Here is a 21,577-nt window from a genome sequence, read left to right as displayed (position 1 = left end):
TTTAAAGACTCAATTTAAAGACTCAATTGTTTATTTATAAAGAAACACAACAATGCATAAAAGGCTCCATTACCTTGTATCTTGCACCATCGCCCCGTAGAAGCTGTTTTTGTAAAAAATAGGCTAACGATTGCGTCATAACCAACACGACTCTGTCGCACAGTTGAGAAATTACCGTATAGACAGGAGGAGATGCTCAGAAACAATCTTTTACTGTCTATGAGACAGTTGGGGGGGACGAGGAAACCTAAAGTCCGATAAAGTCAAGGGGCAAGAATGGGGAGAAGCCGATAGTGAGCCAAAAGCAACGGGAGAAAATATTTAAACAACGTGATTCAGATTTCACTTTCCACAACTACTAGAAGACTTACAGCTGTCAGACAGGTTGCTCACGTCACATCTACGTCCTCAAGCTCAGTCTGAGCCTGCGCAGTTCGCTCAGTCGTCAGGAAGTGAGTGCCTCTGATTGACCTCATTTTCCGCCGTTGAAGTCTATGGGATCGCTCTGTCCGTTTATTTTACTGTCTATGGTATACATCAGTATGACAAATGTCAAAGTTAATATTATTTCCTGCCAGTGTCCACGACAAATCTACAAAATACAACCGTAGATACATATGGCAATCTCTTTTGATGGATAGAATTATAATTTAGCCTATAGGCTATTTTCATCACCAACACATAACTCAGGAGCTTACTATGTTATTTTATTTGCTTACAGATCGCTCACTCAGTCCTTCTAGCTATTGTCATCTCCACCACTTAAGCTGAAACGGTAGTAATTTGACAAGGCATTGTCAATTTGTTTAAAAAAAACCTGTAGGTTACTGTAATGTTACTGTACAAACAACATATTGTGCGCTAATGTTACCCAGTTTGCAGTTTAGAGTTTGTGATTCAAAGTGAAGAAGATATCATTGTAAAATCAAACGGTGACGCATTAGTGATTAAAATGCTTTTAAAATGCTAAAAACAAAGTTGTGACTGCTGGCGATATGAGTTAACGTGTAAAGTTAATGTTGTAACTAGTTAGTTCACATGTAGGCTGAAGTGTAGGATGACAAACGTCAAGTTGTGACGTTACGTTTTGCGGGTCTTACTGAAAATAAAGACTAAACTTACCACTCAAAAGCGTCCATTTCCAATCTCAAAACAATTTGTTGTTCCTCAAAACCTTTTTCTTCGTCAGAAACAGGATCAAACATAAGTTTGGATCAGATGCATAATCTCTCCATGATCCATGATACGGTAGATGTGTTTCTGTCACTGAACTGAGCCGCGCAGTGAAACAGCCAATCAGAGCCGGTCTCCACATTAATATTCATGACCCTTCCAAGTAAGGCCAAAACAGAGCATTGCATCCTAGTGACAATTTCTGGGGTTGTAAATGGACCTGTAAACTGTATCTGGACATTTTACCCTTAAATAAGTCACATACCCTCTGTGTAGATATCAGAGAACAATTTAACATATCGTTTCAAATCATTCTAGGGCACCTTTAAATATGGCTCATTTTAGGTCTGTAATAGTTACTGAACAGGCGACAGTTCTAAACTGTCATAACATAGTCGATACATTTCATAATATCATTGAATTGATGTTTTGTTAGAATATTTTTTTGACTTCTATTTTTAATACATGTCAATGCCAGCTTTATTTATATAGCACTATTCAAACAACACGTTGACTAGTATGCTTAACAACATCTAGGTATAAAAAGTAATGAATACAATATTAATTATAACAATACACACTAATAATAATAATAATAATAATAATAATAAGTTGTATTAAAAAAATCTGCATCCCTGACATACATGGGTAAGCTATTTTCAAAAGTGAAAGTAAAAGTGGCTTCCAGTACAGTACAGAATTGATTTTAAGTTAATGTAGGGATACCAGAGACAGAGTGATTGTGTTCATGTTTTCTAATATTCATTAATAATCTCGCCACAGCATTTTGAACCTTCTGCAGCCGTAAAATAGAGGCTTGACTAAACCCTTTATATAAAGAATTACAGTAGTCCAGTCTTGATGATATGAGAGCATGAATTGAGATTTCAAGACTCTTAAACGTCAGACAAGATTTCATCTTGGTCAGATTTCTCAGGTGAAAAAACCTAGACTTTACAACATGATTTATCTGTGTGTTCAACTTCACAGAGCTATCAATAAAAACACCCACGTTTTTAACACATTCTTTAACGTTCATTGACAGTAGGCCAAAATTAAACTCTGCTGCGCCCTTAGCCTCTGTGGCCGATCACTATAATCTCCGTCTTGTTTTCATTAAGATATAAGAAATAAGGGTCCTGAGGAAAGTTCTGGGAAAATTGTGAAACATTTGAATATGCAGCTACACTCTTAAAAATAAAGGGTTTTAAATGGTTATTTTGCAGGGTGTATGGTTCCATGAATAACCTTTAATATCCAAAGAACCTTTCCATTACACAAAAGGTTCTTTGTAGTGCAAAAAAGAACAAAGAAGTGGTTCTTTAGACTATAAAATTGGTTCACAAAATGGTTCTTTGGGGAACCAAAAATGGTTCTTCTATATGGCATCACTGTGAAAACCCATTTTTGGTTCTTCCTGGCACCTTTATTGTTAAGGGTGTAATTAATAAAATCAAATGATTATATTTATTTATAAATAAATAATATAAAATATGTAATTACATTTACTGTATTTGCCTTTATTCTCTGTTTTATTCTGTTTTCTAAAGACATGATCATGAGATTACTTTTAAATATATGTGTTTATGTAATGTTATGTTTGTCTTCATGTTTATATAACTAAAAGCATAATGGTGAGTGGAAAAAAGGAAGCAGTACAATATACATATTTCAAGATAATATTCTACACATTCTAATATTTTAGAATATAGACATGATTATGTACAGTGCCAGACTACCGGTCAGAAGCTTTACTATTTATGTTTTTGAAAAAAGGCTCTTATGCTTTTCAAGGCTGCATTTATTTGATCAAAAATATTGTGAAATATTATTACAATTTAAAATAATAATTTTCTATTCTAATATACTTTAGAATATAATTTATTTGTGTGATCAAATCTGAATTTTCAGCATCATTACTCCAGTCTTCAGTGATCCTTCAGAAATCATTCTAATATGATGATTGGATTGTTATTATTAATGTTGGAAACCGCTGTGCTGCTTAATATTTCTTTTGAAACGTGTAATACTTTTTTCAGGATTCATTAATGAATAAAAAGTTAAAAAGAACAGCATTTATTAAAAATATAAAGCTTTTATAACAATATAAATCTTTACTATTACTTTTACACACTCTTGCTGAATAACATTTATTAATTTCTTGCAAAAAAAGAAAAAAATGACCCCAAACTTTTGAATGGTAGCGAATATTGTGACAACATATTTCAATTTCTTCTATTTCAAAAGATTCTTCTATTTCTATTGTCTTTGTTTGTTCATTCGTTCGTTATGAATGTTTTTTTTCTTCCTTTTTATTAATTAAAGAAAAAAGGATCATAGGTTATAACAAATATTAAGCAGCTGTTTCCAACATTGATTATAAATCAGCATATTAGAATGATTTCTGAAGGATCATGCAACGCTAAGACTGGAGTAATAGCTAAAGAAAATTCAGCTTTGCATCACAGAAATAAATTACATTTTAAAGTATATATAGAAAACCATTATTGAAAATTGTAATAATATTTCTGAATATTCATGTTTTTTTCTGTATTTTTGATTAAATAAATGCAGCCTTGATGAGCATAAGATAACATTTAAAACGTTTCCAAACTTTTGACTGGTACTGTATATGAATTATGAAAAGGGTCTGTCACAAAGAGAACATCATATTCAGGGGTACGTGGTTTAAAAACTCCTGGCCTGAGAGACCTACTCAATCTGGTTCTAGTATCAAATATTTGCATCGGATTAATAAAAAGGCAGCTGCTCATCTAGAAGAATAATCCAGTACAGCACAAGCTGCAGAGTATGAATTCTGTCTAAACTGTATCCTTCATTATTGTTTTCCTCAGTTCGTGCCACACCCATGCCAGCTGAGAACGAAATGCAGCACAGCTCTCGCTCAGATGACCAGTCAGATGGCAGGACAGAGCATTCAGATGAAGATGCAGCTGATAAAGCCCCCAAACGCACTACAAGCGTCAGAGCAGCCAAGAAACCAGCCGCTGCCAAGACAGAGGTACATGATTCAATTGTTCTTTCTGTCTACAACCCTTTGTTTTCTTAATTACTTTACTCATAGACAGGGCCTAAAACTAAAATGGCTGGTAAGTTTTGACTTAAAAATGTACTGGCCAAATTTCTTTTTTGCCGGGAATGAAACTCTTTTTGCTTGATTAATGAATCAAGTTCCTTTTGGTTCTCTTCAGAAAGCATTCAGACCAGTTCATTTAGTTACATTGTATCTTGTAAGATTTTGCTAAAGGGCTCCAATTTATAATTTTTTCCCTTCACATTAAAGGGATATTCACCCTGAAATTATATATTTTACGAACCCTAGTGTTGTTCCAATGCCCTATGTCCTCCTTTCATTTTCGGACCATAAAAGGAGACATTTTGAAAGATGTCAGGCACGCATATGCTCCATAGTATGATGGCAGTAAATGTCGACCAGGCTCAAACTTTACAAAAAGGATACAAAGTATCACTGTGTGGTCCATTCTTCGTACGTGGATTACTCATTTATCTGGATTTCATTGTTGATGATTTGACATGATCTCGGATTGTTTGGTTCTTCGCTCATCCTGGAGTTGCTGTCATAGCAACAGGTCTGCAAACTCGACCCTGCTCGGGAGCAGCTTATTTCATGTAAACAGGATTAGATTACATCTTTTTAAGTGCATGTGAAACTTAGGGTGCTTTCACACCTACCTTGTTTGGTCCGGATTTTCGGACTTTTCAGTTTGGTACGAACCAAAATTACAGGTGTGAAACCTCCCTCGGACCATGGTCCGGACCAAACAGACGAAATTTGGTCCGACGTCAAGAGGTAGTCTCGGTCCGGACCAAACTGAACAAAGGTTCGGTTCGTTTCTTGTGTGAAAGCATTTTCTGTATAGTTCGGACTTTCAGACCATTTACAGGAAGTTCTGGTGTAGGATTAGTGAAAAAACACAGATTAAACTCACAGCACATGTAAGCAGCAGTGATCGCGCAGCATTTTAACCAGAACCGCTTGTGTACTCATGTCAGCTCGCGTGAACAGCGTGCTCTGCTTGACAATATGAGTTTCAGTTTAGTTATGAGACCGCTCCAGTTCATGTGCAACACAAATGATCACTCCGTCACGGGATGTCTGCTATATTATTTATTTAAGCTTATTTATTAAATTCAGGCAAATGATGAAACATTTATTAAAATTAAGATACAAAATAAAGCTTTCTACAAAACAAATCTAATGAAGTGGTCAAAATTATTTCTGACTTGATGTCTTTGCAAATCTGTGCACGCTTCATAATCAATATAGCCTAGATGAAATGTAAAAATAACATTATAATATATTTAAACATAACTAGGCTATAAAATAAAATACATTGTTTGGTTAAAAAGCCTATCTTCTAGGAGCTCCTCCTTTCCTGTCGGCGCCGATAAAATGTTTGCACAACGAGGACGTTCATTTGGTGAATTTGCCTCGAGTATAGTTGGTGCTGCAGATAGTAATGCCATAATATTAACATTATTGGCAACGATGCGTCTGTTCATTCATTCTTGTCAAAGTTAGCCGCTGAATTGACAACACACTGACGTCAGACGCACGCGCTAACAAACCAATCAATGTTAAGATGCAGCCCTCATAGATGATGACGACAGGACGCCAGTGCGTCATGTAAAGTTCTTTGGTGCGCTAACATAACTGCAATGTGAAAGCAAACCAAATAGAACCAAATGTCCAAACACAAACTTTGGTTCGGACCTTGGTGCGGACTTTCAGGTGTGAAAACGCCCTTAAAGTCTGTCCCAGCTGCTGCTTTCTTCTTACATGAGAACCGTATGGAACCAGGGACAGTAAGGATTAAAGGTCCCATGGCGTGGATTTTTTTTATTATTTTATAATGTTTCCTGAGGTTAGTATGATTTTTACATCTTAAAATGTCATAATTTAGAAATAAAAGGCATTTTTCTTTCCTGATATTAGCCCTCTGGCTTGAATGCTCTGTTTCAAGGGGTGTGTCTGCTGTGAAAACACTCACTGTTGTGATTGGCTGCCGTCTTTGCATTTGAAATGAGTATTAGATTACTGTATGTGGTGGAGGGAGAATGGTTTAGAGAGCTTTGCATGCATGAGCTGCCAGCCAGAGAGAGGCAAGACTGAGCACTTGTGGACCAGAGAGATGATAAAGATTGCTGAGAAAGCTATATTCTACTGAGTTGTTGATAGCGCTGTGAGCGCAAGTTTTTGTTTGAGAGTTCTGAATAAATACGAGTCCCTGTCCCGACCCTGTCTTCTTCCTCCTTTGAGCACACAGGCATTCTGTTGACCGTGTGAATGCAGGGATCTCGTCACTCTCACAAAATGCTTTGACCACTACTAACAGCAAACACAACATCGATATGAATACAGTAAGAGCTTCTGTTGAGCATAACAGCGTCATTCATTATAACGGCAGTTTGTGTGCAGAAACACTTGTGAGGTGTAAATGACAGCTTCAGACATTATGAAGTGTGTTATTTGATCGCTTTCTGTAGTTTAATCATTTAAATAACAAATTTGTTTCATGCTGCTAACAGAAACAATGTGAAGTTGTTTGTTTAGTCACTGGCTTGATTCACTGATGCTTAAACGGCATTAAACGATTTAGAAAGAAAGTCTGTGTGAACTTGAATGGTAGCTACACGTCAGAAATGACTGATCACAGATCAGGCAATTTCCAGAAAAAATAAAATGAACCCACCGGTTCTTCTGAGGATCAGATGAAGGAACTGAAAAAAGACTTCCGTTTTCATTTGTACACTGAGCAACTGCCATGATCTCTCGAGGGCAAACAAATATAGCGTTTGTATGGGCGTGCCAAATTCTCTGGGCAGAGGAAAGGGCGGTAACCGTTCCTGGTATGACGTCATAACAGGAAAATTCAAGATCAGCTCGTCTGAGCTCTCATTCAAGGCAGAGAAAGACAGCCTGAACTCGGTTTACACCGATCTGATTTTCTAGCCACTTGGGGACAATATTCAGGCTAGGGGAACTCGTATTAATGTTGAAAAGCATCATAGAATGAAAATGTTATGAAATTAAAATGCTGTTATTATAGAAGTGGCTTAATGGAGATAACAGCTGTGCCATTGGAAAAATGTTCTTGACCCTTGAAATTTTAATTAATGCTGTAACAAATCCTCTTCACGGGTAAAATTAACAAATTGCTAATTACAACAGTGAAATAAAAATGTAAAGCCTGCACAAATAATGAAATAATGGAAATAATTAGGAATCATGTAACAAACAGTACATTTCATTTAACTATTATAACTTTTATGTTGTTTTGGTCGCTTTGCTGCTTCCTTATAAAGGTCCAGAATTTCAAGTTTATTTTTTGGTCAGGTGTGTGATGCTCTTTTTTAATATATGATGTCATTACGTTGCAGTCTTGCCATCAGCCAATCGCTGCATTGCCAATCATGAATATCGATATATCTGATCTTTTTAATGGACACAAGAACATGCAGTAATCTGTAATACTGTATCAGTTCCAGTGCGAGTCCTCGTTCTTTGGAAGTAAAGACAAAGTGGAATTCCTTTTAACAGAGCTGAAAACATTGTTTTTCTTGACATGTTTACAACATGAACCAAACTCTTCCAAGCCTCAGCTACAACTACAGCGTTTGAGGGTCAAAGTAGATGCTTTTCACGGGCAGCCAATGATGACATTGCATTATGCAAACAAACCTACATAGTTTTGAGCAGGAAGTAAGACTGGAATTACTGGGGACTTGTTTCAGGCAGTTCAGAATCGGTTCTTTCTTTTAGGAGACAATAACTCCATTTATCTGCACTTTGATCTTAGAAACTTTGCAGACCTTTTGCATTTACAAACAGCTATAAACACACTACATGAAAGGCAATATCTGAAAAAGCATAAATGGGGCACTGTGTTGGTCTGAATGCTTATGCCAATGTGATTTCATTGAGTTTTTTTCTTTTCTTTTGAATACATTTGCAAAGGTTGTGTTTTTTTAATTTAATTTTTTACATTTTTACCGTTGTGCCATTATGGATTACAGAGTGCAGGTTTTTTAAAAAGCATTTTTGAGCTTTTGTTCAGTATATTTTCATGGGTGAAATCCAGTCATTTTAATAGGATTTTTCATTTATATAGCACTTTTTACAATGCTGATTGTTTCAAAGCAGTTTCACAGTGTTAACAGGAAAATAATACAACAGAATTTGATTCAAAACTCCACCAGGGCATGATGGAGAAAAATAAACCTGGGAAGAAACCAGGCTCAGTCGGGGTGCCAGTTCTCCTCTGACCTATTATCAAACAGTGTATGATTATTATTCTGGCAACCTTTAAGGCCCACTGAAATCAAAATTGAAGTTTTTTAGATTTTAGTATGACTGTGTGAGCCTTAAAGTTATAAATAAGCTGGTGTGTTCCAAAACAATTACTGAATTTGCATTTAGGAGATATAGGCATTCAAAATGTACAGTCTCTCACTTCCGTTAAAACGAATCTCAGATTTTGATGACATCATTGCAGACTTCACCTTCTCGTCAAATCTTCTGTCCAATCAAAATGCTCTCTAGAATCTAAGGCCCGCCCCCTACACTGCTGAAGAAGCTGCTGCTGAAATCGGTCATGAGTTGTTAACACACATTTACTAATTTCTACATGGTGAAAGGGACACAGCACACTAAATGTGATAGGAAACGGTTCAGTGTAAATATGCTTTCCTTTGAGGCGAATAAAGTCTGTTTTCACGTTAGTTTCATGCACCACAGCAGCGCACACACGCCAACGGCTCTGGTCTAAATTTAGACTACAGATACGAGCGCAGCATGAATCATATGCGCAAGTCCGCGCAGGCAACAAAACATATCGGACCCATTTGAATTCTGCACAGAATGCTGCATTTCAAAGCGATATGGAGGAGATTATGATGGTAAACAGTGTTAGAGGAAACTGGCTTTACCAAACAGAAAGGTCCGCTCTAATCAAACTGTATATTAACGAAACGCTATTGGCTGTTTCAAAAAAGGGGAAGAGCTGCTAACAGCTGAAGCCATTTCAGGGGAAATTACGTCAACACATTGAATAATGCGGCGCGTTTCAAGGCACTTCAGTGGACCTTTAAAGGTCAGAAGTCATATTAGATCTGAATATTCGAAAGATTGGCGGCATCACACCAGAGACTGGTTTATTGAGGATGTTGTGTTGATGAGATGATTTTAGAGGGGAGACTAATTGACACGGTCTCTGCAGACATTTCAGGGATACTGTAACCAGATTTGACTTGTTACTTTAGCTGTTTTATATGTAAATTGTCTACCTGACACTAGGGGGAGTGTGGTGCCATTTGGGTGTATGTCAGCGGGGTAATGATAGAAGAAGACATGGGTAAGCCTATAGCATAGACAGTAAAAGAAATGGACAGAGCTATCCCATTGACTTCTACGGCGTTAAGTGAAGTCAGTAAAGGAGCACTCACTTCCTGATGGCTGAGCGAACTGCGCAGGCTCAGACTGAGCTTGACGACGTAGATGTGACGTGAGCCTCCTGTCTGACAGCTGTAGGTCTTCTAGTAGTTGTGGAAAGTGAAATCTGAATCTGAATCCCGTTGTTTAAATATTTTCTCCCGTTGCTTTTGGCTCACTATGGGCTTCTCCCCATTCTTCTCCCTTGACTTTATCAGACTTTATGTCTCCACGTCCCCCCGACTGTCTCATAGACAGTAAAAGATTGCCTGCGAGCGTCTCCTCAGGTCTATACGGTAATTTCTCAACTGTGCGACAGAGTCGCGTTGGTTATGACGTAATAGTTAGCCTATTTTTACAAAAACAGCCTCTGCGGGGCGATAGTGTAAGGTAACGGAGCCTTTTATACATTGTCGTGTTTCTTTAGAAATAAACAATGGCCAAATGGAGTCTTTAAACGCCTCAGATGTAAAGTTATTCACTGTCAAAGTGACTCAAAAATGAATGGGAGTCAATGGGATGCTAACAGCAGGTGATGGCTTGGTTAGCAATGGCAGCCCCTATGGGTGGAACGCTTTCCGAGTGCTAGATTACCCCCTTGGCCTATAGAGGGAATGCATCAATGTCACTTTCCCGCCGTAACACGCCCCCTCAGCCAGGGCTGAGTGGCAGAAGAGCGGCTGCCTGACTGGATTTAATAGAGGTAAACATGAGTAAAGCAAACGATCCTTACAACTTACCAAAGATTCAGGGATCCATGGATAATGAAATGCAGCCAGGAATAGTGTTTGCCTGACATTTTTATGAGCCTGATTTTATACATGAATGTTTATAACTGTCATTCATCACATTTTTTGAGTGAACCCCGCATGTATATGCGGATGGGTCAGTGTTTTGAAGCGTGTAGTGGTGGTAATATACTTTATATTCACTAAAAGCTGTCACTCATTCAATAAACGCAATCTCACAAAGTTCCACATTAACGTTGGTATACAATGAATCTCTTATTTTCACAATGTCTGCACTTATAGAGGATTGCTGCGCGTGTTTAACTGAACTCAGCACCTGGACAAACACTTGAGCGGTGAGTGATTCCAAAATCAACACCTGTGATTGGCCAACTGCGTTGTAGAAGTCTACGAACATGTCTGTGATTGGCTACTTTACTCACCGAAGCGAAAACACACGTTGGAAATGTAATCATTTGACGAGTGCACATACAGATACACACTGGATCTTTTGCTAGCTCCTTTTCGCTAATAATATGCTATTATTACGAATACTTAAAGAGGATTACATATCCTAGACAAAAGCAGTTATAGGCAGCGTTTCCCTCTTAAAGCAGAAGCAGCAGCAGGTTGGCTGTGGTTTGAATGAGAAAATTACATGCTATTATCAAATCCGTCTCAAGCTTAGAACAGCGATGTCCGTGGACAAGCCTCCCCCTACCCCACTTCTGGCTCCGGGCCTGGTTTTGTGTGTTTTCTCTGCATTCTCACTGTAAACCAGTGCTGCCTCTCGGTCTTTCTGCCACTCAGTAGGGCATAATCACAGTCGCTCCAGCTGATGGTGACGTCACGTGCATTCCCTCTATTCTCTGATCCACACTCCGTAGCAGTGGGGGGCGGTAATGCACCTAAACATGGATGCCAACCGCTGTAAAAAAGAAGAAAACAGGGGCTGCGTCCGAAACCTGGAAAATGCTGCCTTCGGAGGACACATTTGGAGGCAGGAAGGCATCAAGCTGCATCGGAATCTAATGTTAGCTTCACGTCCTGTCTCCTGAGAGAACTTAATCTGATCGAGTTTTGAAGGCAGCATACATGAATCCTTCGTTGCCTTTGATATCCCACAATCCTGTGCTTTCCATTCAGTGACAGTTGAGCTGGGGGGAAAAAGATGGCATCCAGAAGTTGCGTTTGCTGGTCAGTTTTTGTGTAAAGTGTAAATGTAAGTTTTTTTATTTTATTTTATTTTTTTACCAACATATTACACTTCTGATGTCATTTCTAGCGAGAAATCACTACTGTAGTAATTAAATATGTGTTTAGTTCTCACCAAAGCTCTCTCTTTTTGCTGTAGATTATGAAACTTTTACACTGCCTTAGAAGTCTGTCCGAAATTAGTTTTGTGAGGTACCTTTGTGCACAATAGACTGCCTGTAGAGTCATTGTCTGATGAGGCAGCGAGGCAACGAGTCAGCTGCCTAGGTTTTCAGACGCAGTCAGGGGTGTTTGGGGCTGACAGCATGGTTGGGGTCGACGTGCCACTTTTGGAGTCCTGACGGAGAATCTAGTTTGATTTTCTGTTCAGTCTATAAGGACTCTTTTTTTTTAATAGTGGAAATATCAAGGAGGATTATTTGTAATTGGAAAAGAGCTATTTACCCTCAGGACAGCCCATTTGTATCCTCATTGGGTTTCTGCAAGTCAAACCAACCAGAAGAATTAGCCAGTACTTGGGTGATTACAGACTGTAGTGTTAAAAGGTCATACATATGTTTAGTTTTTCTTTCCCATTGGGTACAATGTGAGAATTTTTTTTTTTTTTTTTTTACATGGTGAAGTGTGGATTCATCTCTTGCATTCTGATTGCTGTATGTGTTTTTTTATTTTGTCATTTTTCAAATTATACTACCATTGTGCATCTATTGCTTGTCCTGAGTATTTTGACGTACTGAGCTTAGCCGGTGGTTCCCTCCCTAATATAAATTTTGCGACAAATTGTTTTGGTTTATAATCTAGACAAAAGGTTACAATGGGTTGTTCATCTCTAGGCAAAGGTCCACCATCTGATCTGGATACGGCCTGGATCAGTAAACCTCTGGATAAACAGATAGAATAACATTAGTGATGATGCCACTCTTTTTATGATGTAACGAGTACATCAGGTGTTATGGGAAGTGTTCCCGGTTCCGGCTGACCTAGTTAATGCAGCCTAACAATCACTCAATTGATTTGAATAATGAAAGTTAAAAATGTTCTTTGTGTATGCCATGGTAAAGAGATGCGTTTTTAGTCTAGATTTGAATGGACAGGGTGTGTCGGCTTCTCGAATAATGCTAGGAAGACTGTTCCATAGTTTAGGTGCTAAATAGGAAAAGGATCGACGCCTGCAGTTGATTTAGATATTCTAGGTATTATCAACTGGCCAGAGTTTTGAGACCGCAATAGACGTGATGGAGTATAATGTGTTAAGAGCTCGCTTAAGTACTGGGGAGCAAAACCAATTAGTACTTTGTAAGTAATAAGCAAAATTTTAAAATGTATGCAATGTTTAATAGGGAGCCAGTGCAGTGTTGACAGAACTGGGATATGATCATATTTCTTGGTTCTAGTAAGAACTCAAACTGCTGCGTTTTGGACTAGCTGGAGTTTGTTTATTAAGCGAGCAGGGCAACCACCCAGTAGAGCATTACAATAATCTAGCCTTGAGCTCATGAAGGCCTAAACTAACTATTTAGCATTTGTCACTAAAAACAGTTGCTGTATATATTACAGCTGTTGCTGTAATATACAGTCTTGTTCAAAATAATAGCAGTACAATGTGACTAACCAGAATAATCAAGGTTTTTAGTATATTTTTTATTGCTACGTGGCAAACAAGTTACCAGTAGGTTCAGTAGATTCTCAGAAAACAAATGAGACCCAGCATTCATGATATGCACGCTCTTAAGGCTGTGCAATTGGGCAATTAGTTGAATTAGTTGAAAGGGGTGTGTTCAAAAAAATAGCAGTGTGGCATTCAATCACTGAGGTCATCAATTTTGTGAAGAAACAGGTGTGAATCAGGTGGCCCCTATTTAAGGATGAAGCCAACACTTGTTGAACATGCATTTGAAAGCTGAGGAAAATGGGTCGTTCAAGACATTGTTCAGAAGAACAGCGTACTTTGATTAAAAAGTTGATTAGAGAGGTGAAAACCTATAAAGAGGTGCAAAAAATATAGGCTGTTCAGCTAAAATGATCTCCAATGCCTTAAAATGGAGAGCAAAACCAGAGAGACGTGGAAGAAAACGGAAGACAACCATCAAAATGGATAGAAGAATAACCAGAATGGCAAAGGCTCAGCCAATGATCACCTCCAGGATGATCAAAGACAGTCTGGAGTTACCTGTAAGTACTGTGACAGTTAGAAGACGTCTGTGTGAAGCTAATCTATTTTCAAGAATCCCCCGCAAAGTCCCTCTGTTAAAAAAAAAAGGCATGTGCAGAAGAGGTTACAATTTGCCAAAGAAAACATCAACTGGCCTAAAGAGAAATGGAGGAACATTTTGTGGACTGATGAGAGAAAAATTGTTCTTTTTGGGTCCAAGGGCCACAGGCAGTTTGTGAGACGACCCCCAAACTCTGAATTCAAGCCACAGTACACAGTGAAGACAGTGAAGCATGGAGGTGCAAGCATCATGATATGGGCATTAGGGTTGTGCCGATAGACGATAGTATCGTGTATCAACGATAGGCAGAGAGATCGCCGAAAGCTGAAGCTGTTGGCGATTTCAAGGCGATATTTGGCTCGCTCCCCATGAATATAATAAATAAATAAAAATTATTATTAAATGAAAATATTATGATCATAGTTATTATTATTATTATCATCATCATTACATTAATTGTACTTATTCTGCTTAGCCTTACTATTCACATCAACATCAAAGCGCGTGGTGTTGCACTCACAGGCTACGTGCCGCATATACTGCGAGTGCAACACCACACGCTTTTAAAATGTAAAAATGAGTTACTCTTCAGTGAAAAAAATGTTTTTTTAAAGACGAAAAAACTACATAGTTTCAGAATTTAATTGCAAGGTGATCAACCTAGCCCTATATTCACAAATTCACATAAGCCACGGCGAAAACGGCATCATCATCATCATCAGGCTAAAGCATTTTTTTTTTCATAAATGTACATTTATTTTATACTTATAATAATACAATAACAAATTGCTATATTATAATTATAGGCTATAGCCTATACATTTGAACAGAGCAATCAGTCAAAAAGTAAAAGCAGCTTTATTTCAAACGACTTAACGACGGAACAATGAACAAAAAATATTGCACTGGCCGTTAAGCTAAGATTTCTTGTTAAAGTGCAGTGAAATACTTAAATGTCAGCAGACAATGTATTTTCTAATAATGTGTTTTAGCCCTTGCCCGCTGTATGGGCTACAGAAATAAATAGTTTATTAAAATAGACAGGCTGTGACACCAGGTTGACGGTAGCCTAAAAATAATAAATAACGAAATAGGCTTTAATAAATAAAAAACACAATGAAAGAACTCAAATAAAACGGCAAAACAATTAAATCACCTCAAATGTATAGGCTACTCGAATGAACTTATTGCAAAAACAAACACAAGGGCAGAAACAATTAAGACAACAATTATTGTTATGCAATTCAGGTATCTATTCCCAAAAATGTTTTGTATAAAGAAAACCAGCTGGTTTGAGAAGGTTGCGGTGGGGAGTTATGTTGCCCGCTGCACTGAACACGCGTTCCGATGGAGCCCGTTTCACACATACTCCGTCTGCAGTGCGTGTGCGGTGCGTATTTTTTTCCGTACCCATGTTAACGGATGACAGCTTTCATACTGCACGCGGATGCTGTCCGTCAGTCCGTTCCAGGAGCGGTGCGTCTGCAGCAGTGCACGGATCGTTTTCGTACCGAGGCTATTTTTTGCTGCGCTGCGTTGCTGCATTAAAACGACAGAACATTGTTCGCATTAAAATAAACAGGTAGGCTATTGACGCGAAAATCTAGTAATTTAACCACAGATGCGTATAATTTAAAATATAGGCCTACTCTTGTTTCAAAGTCAACACATGGCTTTTTTTCTCAAGTTAAGCAAGGAAACGAGACTGCAGGATTTCCTTTAAAAGGTTTAAAAACGAAAGAAAAGACGAGAGTCTGCTGTTTTTGAATAGCCTATTGTAAGTTTCTAATTTAAAATGTTTGTGATTTAGGCTATAACCTATGTTTAAATGTTTTGCCACGTGTGTGAGCTAAATCTAAATATGAATAAATTAATTGAATAAAATGCTGTTTATGTAGGCTAGTGACGAGCCATGTTCAGTAAAAACTTTTGGATTTTAAATAAAAAATAATGAATAAATGCTGTGTTTGTGGTATGCAACAGCGGACCAGTTGCACACGGATTGCTTCACGGATGAACCTAAATAATACAAACACAACACATCTGGTTAACTAGAAGAGCATCATTTCGATTGTTAAATAAGAGGCGATCTGGCGCTCGTTGCCGCTGTTTTCAGTGCTGCAGATTTCTCTCGTGGCTCGTGCATGTGCAGAGCACTTTAATCTTACTTTTGTATTCGTTCCGGTAAAATCACGAAACAAAATGCACAAAAACTGTCCCTGCTCTTCATGTACAATCAATGATGATATTCGGTTTTAATGAGAAAAAAATACGAGGATTTAAAGTGTGCAAATCTATGCCTTTATTCACGTGAAAAATCTGGACACTAACGCTATATTGTGTTTAGATGCATCCCCTTATAATACGCCATAAAGTGTGTATCATATGCACACAAAAAACTGCGTAGCCTACCATTTGTAAGCCAAAGCTCATTTTGACATATACATTCCACGAGATTGCACACTCGTACTATACGCATTTTCGTGAGACTGTCCCACCCACTTTTTAAAACAAAGTTATGCCACTGAATGCTCCGCCCCGACGCGATGAGATCGCGTATCGGCGATCTCACAGGCTGACGATATGACGATTGGAAAATTAGGCATATCGCCCAACACTAATGGGCATGTTTCTCCTACTATGGTGTTGGGCCTATTTATCGCATACCAGGGATCATGGATCAGTTTGCATATGTTAAAATACTTGAAGAGGTCATGTTGCCCTATGCTGAAGAGGACATGCCCTTGAAACGGTTGTTTCAACAAGACAATGACCCAAAACACACTAGTAAACGGGCAAAGTCTTGGTTCCAAACCAACAAAATTAATGTTATGGAGTGGCCAGCCCAATCTCCAGACCTTAATCCAATTGAGAACTTGTGGGGTGATATCAAAAATGCTGTTTCTGAAGCAAAACCAAGAAATGTGAATGAATTGTGGAATGTTGTTAAAGAATCATGGAGTGGAATAACAGCTGAGAGGTGCCACAAGTTGGTTGACTCCATGCCACACAGATGTCAAGCAGTTTTAAAAAACTGTGGTCATACAACTAAATATTAGTTTAGTGATTCACAGGATTGCTAAATCCCAGAAAAAAAAATGTTTGTACAAAATAGTTTTGAGTTTGTACAGTCAAAGGTAGACACTGCTATTTTTTTGAACACACCCCTTTCAACTAATTGCCCAATTGCACAGCCTTAAGAGCGTGCATATCATGAATGCTGGGTCTCATTTGTTTTCTGAGAATCTACTGAACCTACTGGTTTTAACTTGTTTGCCACGTAGCAATAAAAAATATACTAAAAACCTTGATTATTCTGGTTAGTCACATTGTACTGCTATTATTTTGAACAAGACTGTATATGCTTATATATTTTTTTAAGATGGTAGAAGAATGCAGTTTTACAGATGCTAGAAATGTGGCTTTCAAATGAGAGATCAAAGAGCACACCCAGGTTCCTCACTGACGACGAGGGCTTGACAGAGCAGTCATCAAGTGTTAGACAGTATTCTAGGTTACTACTTGTTACGTTTTTTTTCGTCCAATAATTAAAAATTAAGTTTTTTTTTCTGAATTAAGTTACAGGAAATTACTAGTCATCCAATTTTTTTATATCAGCTTTGCATTTCTTTAATCTTGTGAATTGGTAAGTTTTGTCAGGGTAGCAGGAAATGTAGAGCTGAGTATCGTCAGCATAACAATGAACACTAACGCCATGCTTCCTAATGATATCTCCCAGTGGTAGCATATACAGGGTGAAGAGCAGCGGTCCTAACACTGAGCCTTGCAGTACTTCATACTGAACTTGTGATTGGTGTGACATTTCTTCATTTACTGCTACAAACTGATAACGGTCAGATAAGTAAGATTTAAACCATGCCAATGCAATTCCACTAATGCCAACATAATTTTAGAAGAGTGTGGTGTGGCAAGCAGCGTGGCGAGGGACCGCGAGAGCGGCCGGTGACGAGTGGTAATGAGTACCAGCTGCGTGACACACCGGTCTCGTCTCGCGGCCAAGGGACGGGAGCATAAAAGTAGGAGCAACGGCAGCAGAAGACGAGAGAGGACCAGGCCTGGATTTATATTATGTTTTGTTTTATGTGTTATGTGTTTGTGGGCAGTCGTCCGTGAGGGGCTGCCTACGTTTTATTTTGTGGGTTTGTGGGCACTTGGCAGTCGTCCGCGAGGGGCTGCCCGCGGTTTTACTTTCGTTTTGTTTATTTATTTGTATATTAAAATTTGTTGAACGTTCGCCGGTTCCCGCCTCCTTCCTTCCCATCTACAAACCTTATTACAAAGAGTCTATTCATAAGAATGTTGTGGTCGATACCATTGAATGCAGCGCTAAGTACAAGTAACACTAATAGAGAGATACAACCACGATCAGATGATAAGAGTAAATCATTTGTAACTCTAATGAGAGTAGTCTCAGTACTATGATACGGTCTAAATCCTGACTGGAAATCCTCACAGATACCATTTCTTTCTAAAAAAGGAACTTAATTGTGAAGACACAGCCTTTTCTAGTATTTTTGTCAGAAAGGGTAGATTTGAGATTGGCCTATAATTGACTAATTCTGTAGGATCAAGTTGCGTTTTTAAAAAATAAGTAGTTTAATTATAGCCAAATTAAACATTTTCGGTACATATCCTAATGTCAAGGATGAATTAATGATATTAAGAAGAGGATCTATTATCTCTGGAAGCATCTCTTTTAATAGCCTAGTCGGTATAGGGTCATTTATTCATTGGGTCAATGGTAAGTTGATCATTTGGATTCACTGCATTGATAAGCAGAAAACGGCTAGGTTTGAAAGTGATTTCTGTGTGCAGTGCTTCATACATCGCTACACTGTATTGAGAATTTCAATAATCTGATTTTACCTCAAGGTTGCATCAAAACAAAATGAAGGGGTCTGAATACTTTCTGCTTGAATGTAAACCAGAAGGAGATATTCCTATTTATTTTCTGTATACTTCTTTTCCATGGTTTTATGTGTGAGCTGTTGTGAGCAGAGCACATGCCTTCACTGAACTGTTCATCCAGTTGGTCTTGTTATAACTGCAAAAGGTATTAATCCCCTCTTTTTTTCTTCTTCTTTTGTTTCTGTTTACCACCATTTCCTGCTGTCATCCCCAGCAGGCCACCAAGACATTGAAGAAACCGCCAAAGAAGAAAGCAACAACCATGGCCAACAACATTGCAGAATCTCCATGAGTCACACTGCGCTCATCCATCCCCGGACAACACACAAACATCACATGCTTCCTCATACTAACAACCAAATATTAGTGCTCTTTGCTATAGATATGTACTGACACCTGCACACACACACACACACACACACACACACACACGCGCGCACACACACACAGCGCCTGAGGCTGTTTTGTTTAGTAGGTTTAATGCGGTGAGAATGTTTAGACATCAGGCTTCATGCGTTTTATTTTTCACGTTATCACTCCTGTGCGTGTGTTAAGTAAGGCTGGGTCTTGTCCTCTGTAGGCCTTAATATTAGAGACGATATTTGTAATATTGAGATCGGGAAGCAGTGCCTGCACATGATCATACATCAACACTTCTGTCCCTTATAACTGCAGATTCCATGCTAGAACTCCGTGTTTTCCATAATAGAGGCCGGTTCCTTTTTTTTTTTAGCATGTAGGCCACACGCTATGGGACGAACAAGAATTGGGAACAGAAAAACTGGGCTATTAAATTAATAGAAACCGACTTGATTTCACGAGTACTGCGTCCGCGGGGAGTTCTGGAGGCACCCTGAGCTGTTCTGTTCTTATTTCGGGTCACAGAACATCCACAGCGTGAGATTTGTTCTGAATATTCATGATTAAAGTGGTCAGATATCTCCTGAAAGCTGCAGGCTCTCAAACGCTCGTCATTAAGAACGCTTTTGTCAACTGCGGCTGGAGGCGTTCAACTCGCATAAGCAGTCCTTTGTGCTAATTTTACATTTGTGTAGCGTGATGCACGTTTTAAAAGTAATGTAAGGCATTTATATGAACCAGTAGATCAGATTGCAGGTGTCATCTGGTGTTTTGGTAAGGTGCAAGATGAAAACAATCACATGTTGGCTACAGGAAAGGGCAAGACCCCTCTTTTTTTTGAGTTATCTGCCTTTTAATCCTGGGATTTTTTGTTGTTACTTGTTTAGGAATCTCAAATAGTCCATATCAGAGCAGATTCAGTTGGCGCAGCGCAAAGCATGGCATCCCCAGAGAGTTGGGAGAGTGGTTAAGTGTGGAGAAATGATCAACCGTCATTGTTGAAAATCATAGATGCTTTTATAAAATATACTGGCTTAAAACCCTGTGGTCCGTTTTCTTTTACCCTATGGTTCATCTGTAGACAACCTGTGAACCAAGCTAATTTGAAATTGCATGTAGCCCTAAATCCAATTGTGGGCAGTTGTGTTTCCCAGCACAGCTGTGTGTGATTCAGATCTTGAGTTCAAGGGCAGTAGCTGCAAAAATATTACTACCAAGAGCTGGTAGGGGGCGTTGCTGTACAGCATAAGAGCACAGCTCCGATCCCTGCCTCAGATTGAATGATCACATGGACGGGGGACGGTTTTGAATCAGTCTATTTAAATCAGTCGGTCATTTAGCTGGAATTTACCTGAAGTTGTTAATTTTGTATAATACTATTGCCTGTACAAAATTTCTGCCTTAATCTGATAGGCTTTAAGTTATTTTTCTGTCTTTGTTTACATTTAATTTGTAACTTTTGTGGGCTAGGATGTACAGAAACGTGTTCATTTCTTGTTAAGTCCTATTGGTTTTGTGCATATTCAAGTTGCGTTTTAATTTAGTGTTTTGTCTTCTCTGCCTTATTTTGTAGAGAAATGAAAAATGGCAGTCGCATTTGACAAGAACTGATGATCGTTTTTACAGTTCATTTTAACTGTGCAAACATGCGTCAGTCTTACATTAGACACTCAAACATGTAGTTAATAGCAGGTAGATGTTTCTGTAGAAACACGGTTTAGAAATAACATGCGGTAATACAGACCCATTGTCACGTCTTAACTATCATCATGATCTTTCATTCACTGTTGCTGATTGGCAACTTGACACTTTCTGTCTGTCTCTTGAGTAATTCAGTTTTTAAAAAAGAAACTTTTTTTTTTCTTCTTTTAATTAAATGCTAGTGTGGTTGCTTCTCACCAACCCACACAAATATGACATGTCAGTCTCACTCTTTTCTTTGTTCCTGTTTTTTCGCTGCTTCCCCCCTTTGTTTGCCATTTCTTATTTGCATAATCAAAAATGACAAAAACTTTTTTTTAATTCACAGAAGCCTGCATTGTGAGTGAGATGTGACAAATTGAACATATTCAGTTTTTCTTTTATATTTTCTGTAATGTGTTGGAAATTGGTGTTATTGCATACAGATTTGAACTGTGAGAGAATAGTCAACATTAATATATTGTTTGTGCCAATTCTCAATGCTCCTAATATATTAAAAGAATGAAAAAGAAAGAGATTGCTGCTAAGTGTGTACTATCTGACCTTGAATTATTATTCAATAAAAATGCAATTACATCCCTAAAGGATTATTCATTTAACTTTCAGTATGTTGTTTTAGCTAATCTAAACCTTTTCTTCATTTTATTTTAAGCTTTGTTCATCATACAGTAGATGAAATGTACTAGGCAACTAGCATTCTTTGCTTGTTTATTTGTTACTTCAGTACGTCCAGTGGTTTTGAGGCACATCATTTCATAAAGTTATGGAATACCCATATCCCCTCT

At 38.2% G+C, this 21,577-nt stretch overlaps 1 protein-coding gene across 2 annotated transcripts in view; it reads left to right on the top strand.

Moving 5' to 3' along the window:
* The window catches only part of reep2 (receptor accessory protein 2), a 39,158-nt gene extending 17,782 nt beyond the window's left edge, over nt 1–21,376 (top strand). Inside the window, exons 7-8 of one of the 2 annotated variants that reach the window (XM_067457925.1) lie at nt 4,029–4,195; nt 18,949–21,376. In XM_067457925.1, the coding sequence (XP_067314026.1) occupies nt 4,029–4,195; nt 18,949–19,023 (242 nt within the window). In that variant the 3' untranslated portion in view covers nt 19,024–21,376. Of the gene's footprint in view, nt 1–4,028; nt 4,196–18,945 lie in introns of both variants that reach the window. The other variant, XM_067457924.1, reaches the window with a different exon arrangement.
* Nucleotides 21,377–21,577: the final 201 nt, after the last annotated feature.

Source organism: Pseudorasbora parva, chromosome 11 (genome assembly GCF_024679245.1).
Source record: "Pseudorasbora parva isolate DD20220531a chromosome 11, ASM2467924v1, whole genome shotgun sequence".
In the NCBI taxonomy this organism is placed as follows: domain Eukaryota; kingdom Metazoa; phylum Chordata; class Actinopteri; order Cypriniformes; family Gobionidae; genus Pseudorasbora; species Pseudorasbora parva.
This window is presented reverse-complemented; position numbering and strand designations above follow the sequence as displayed.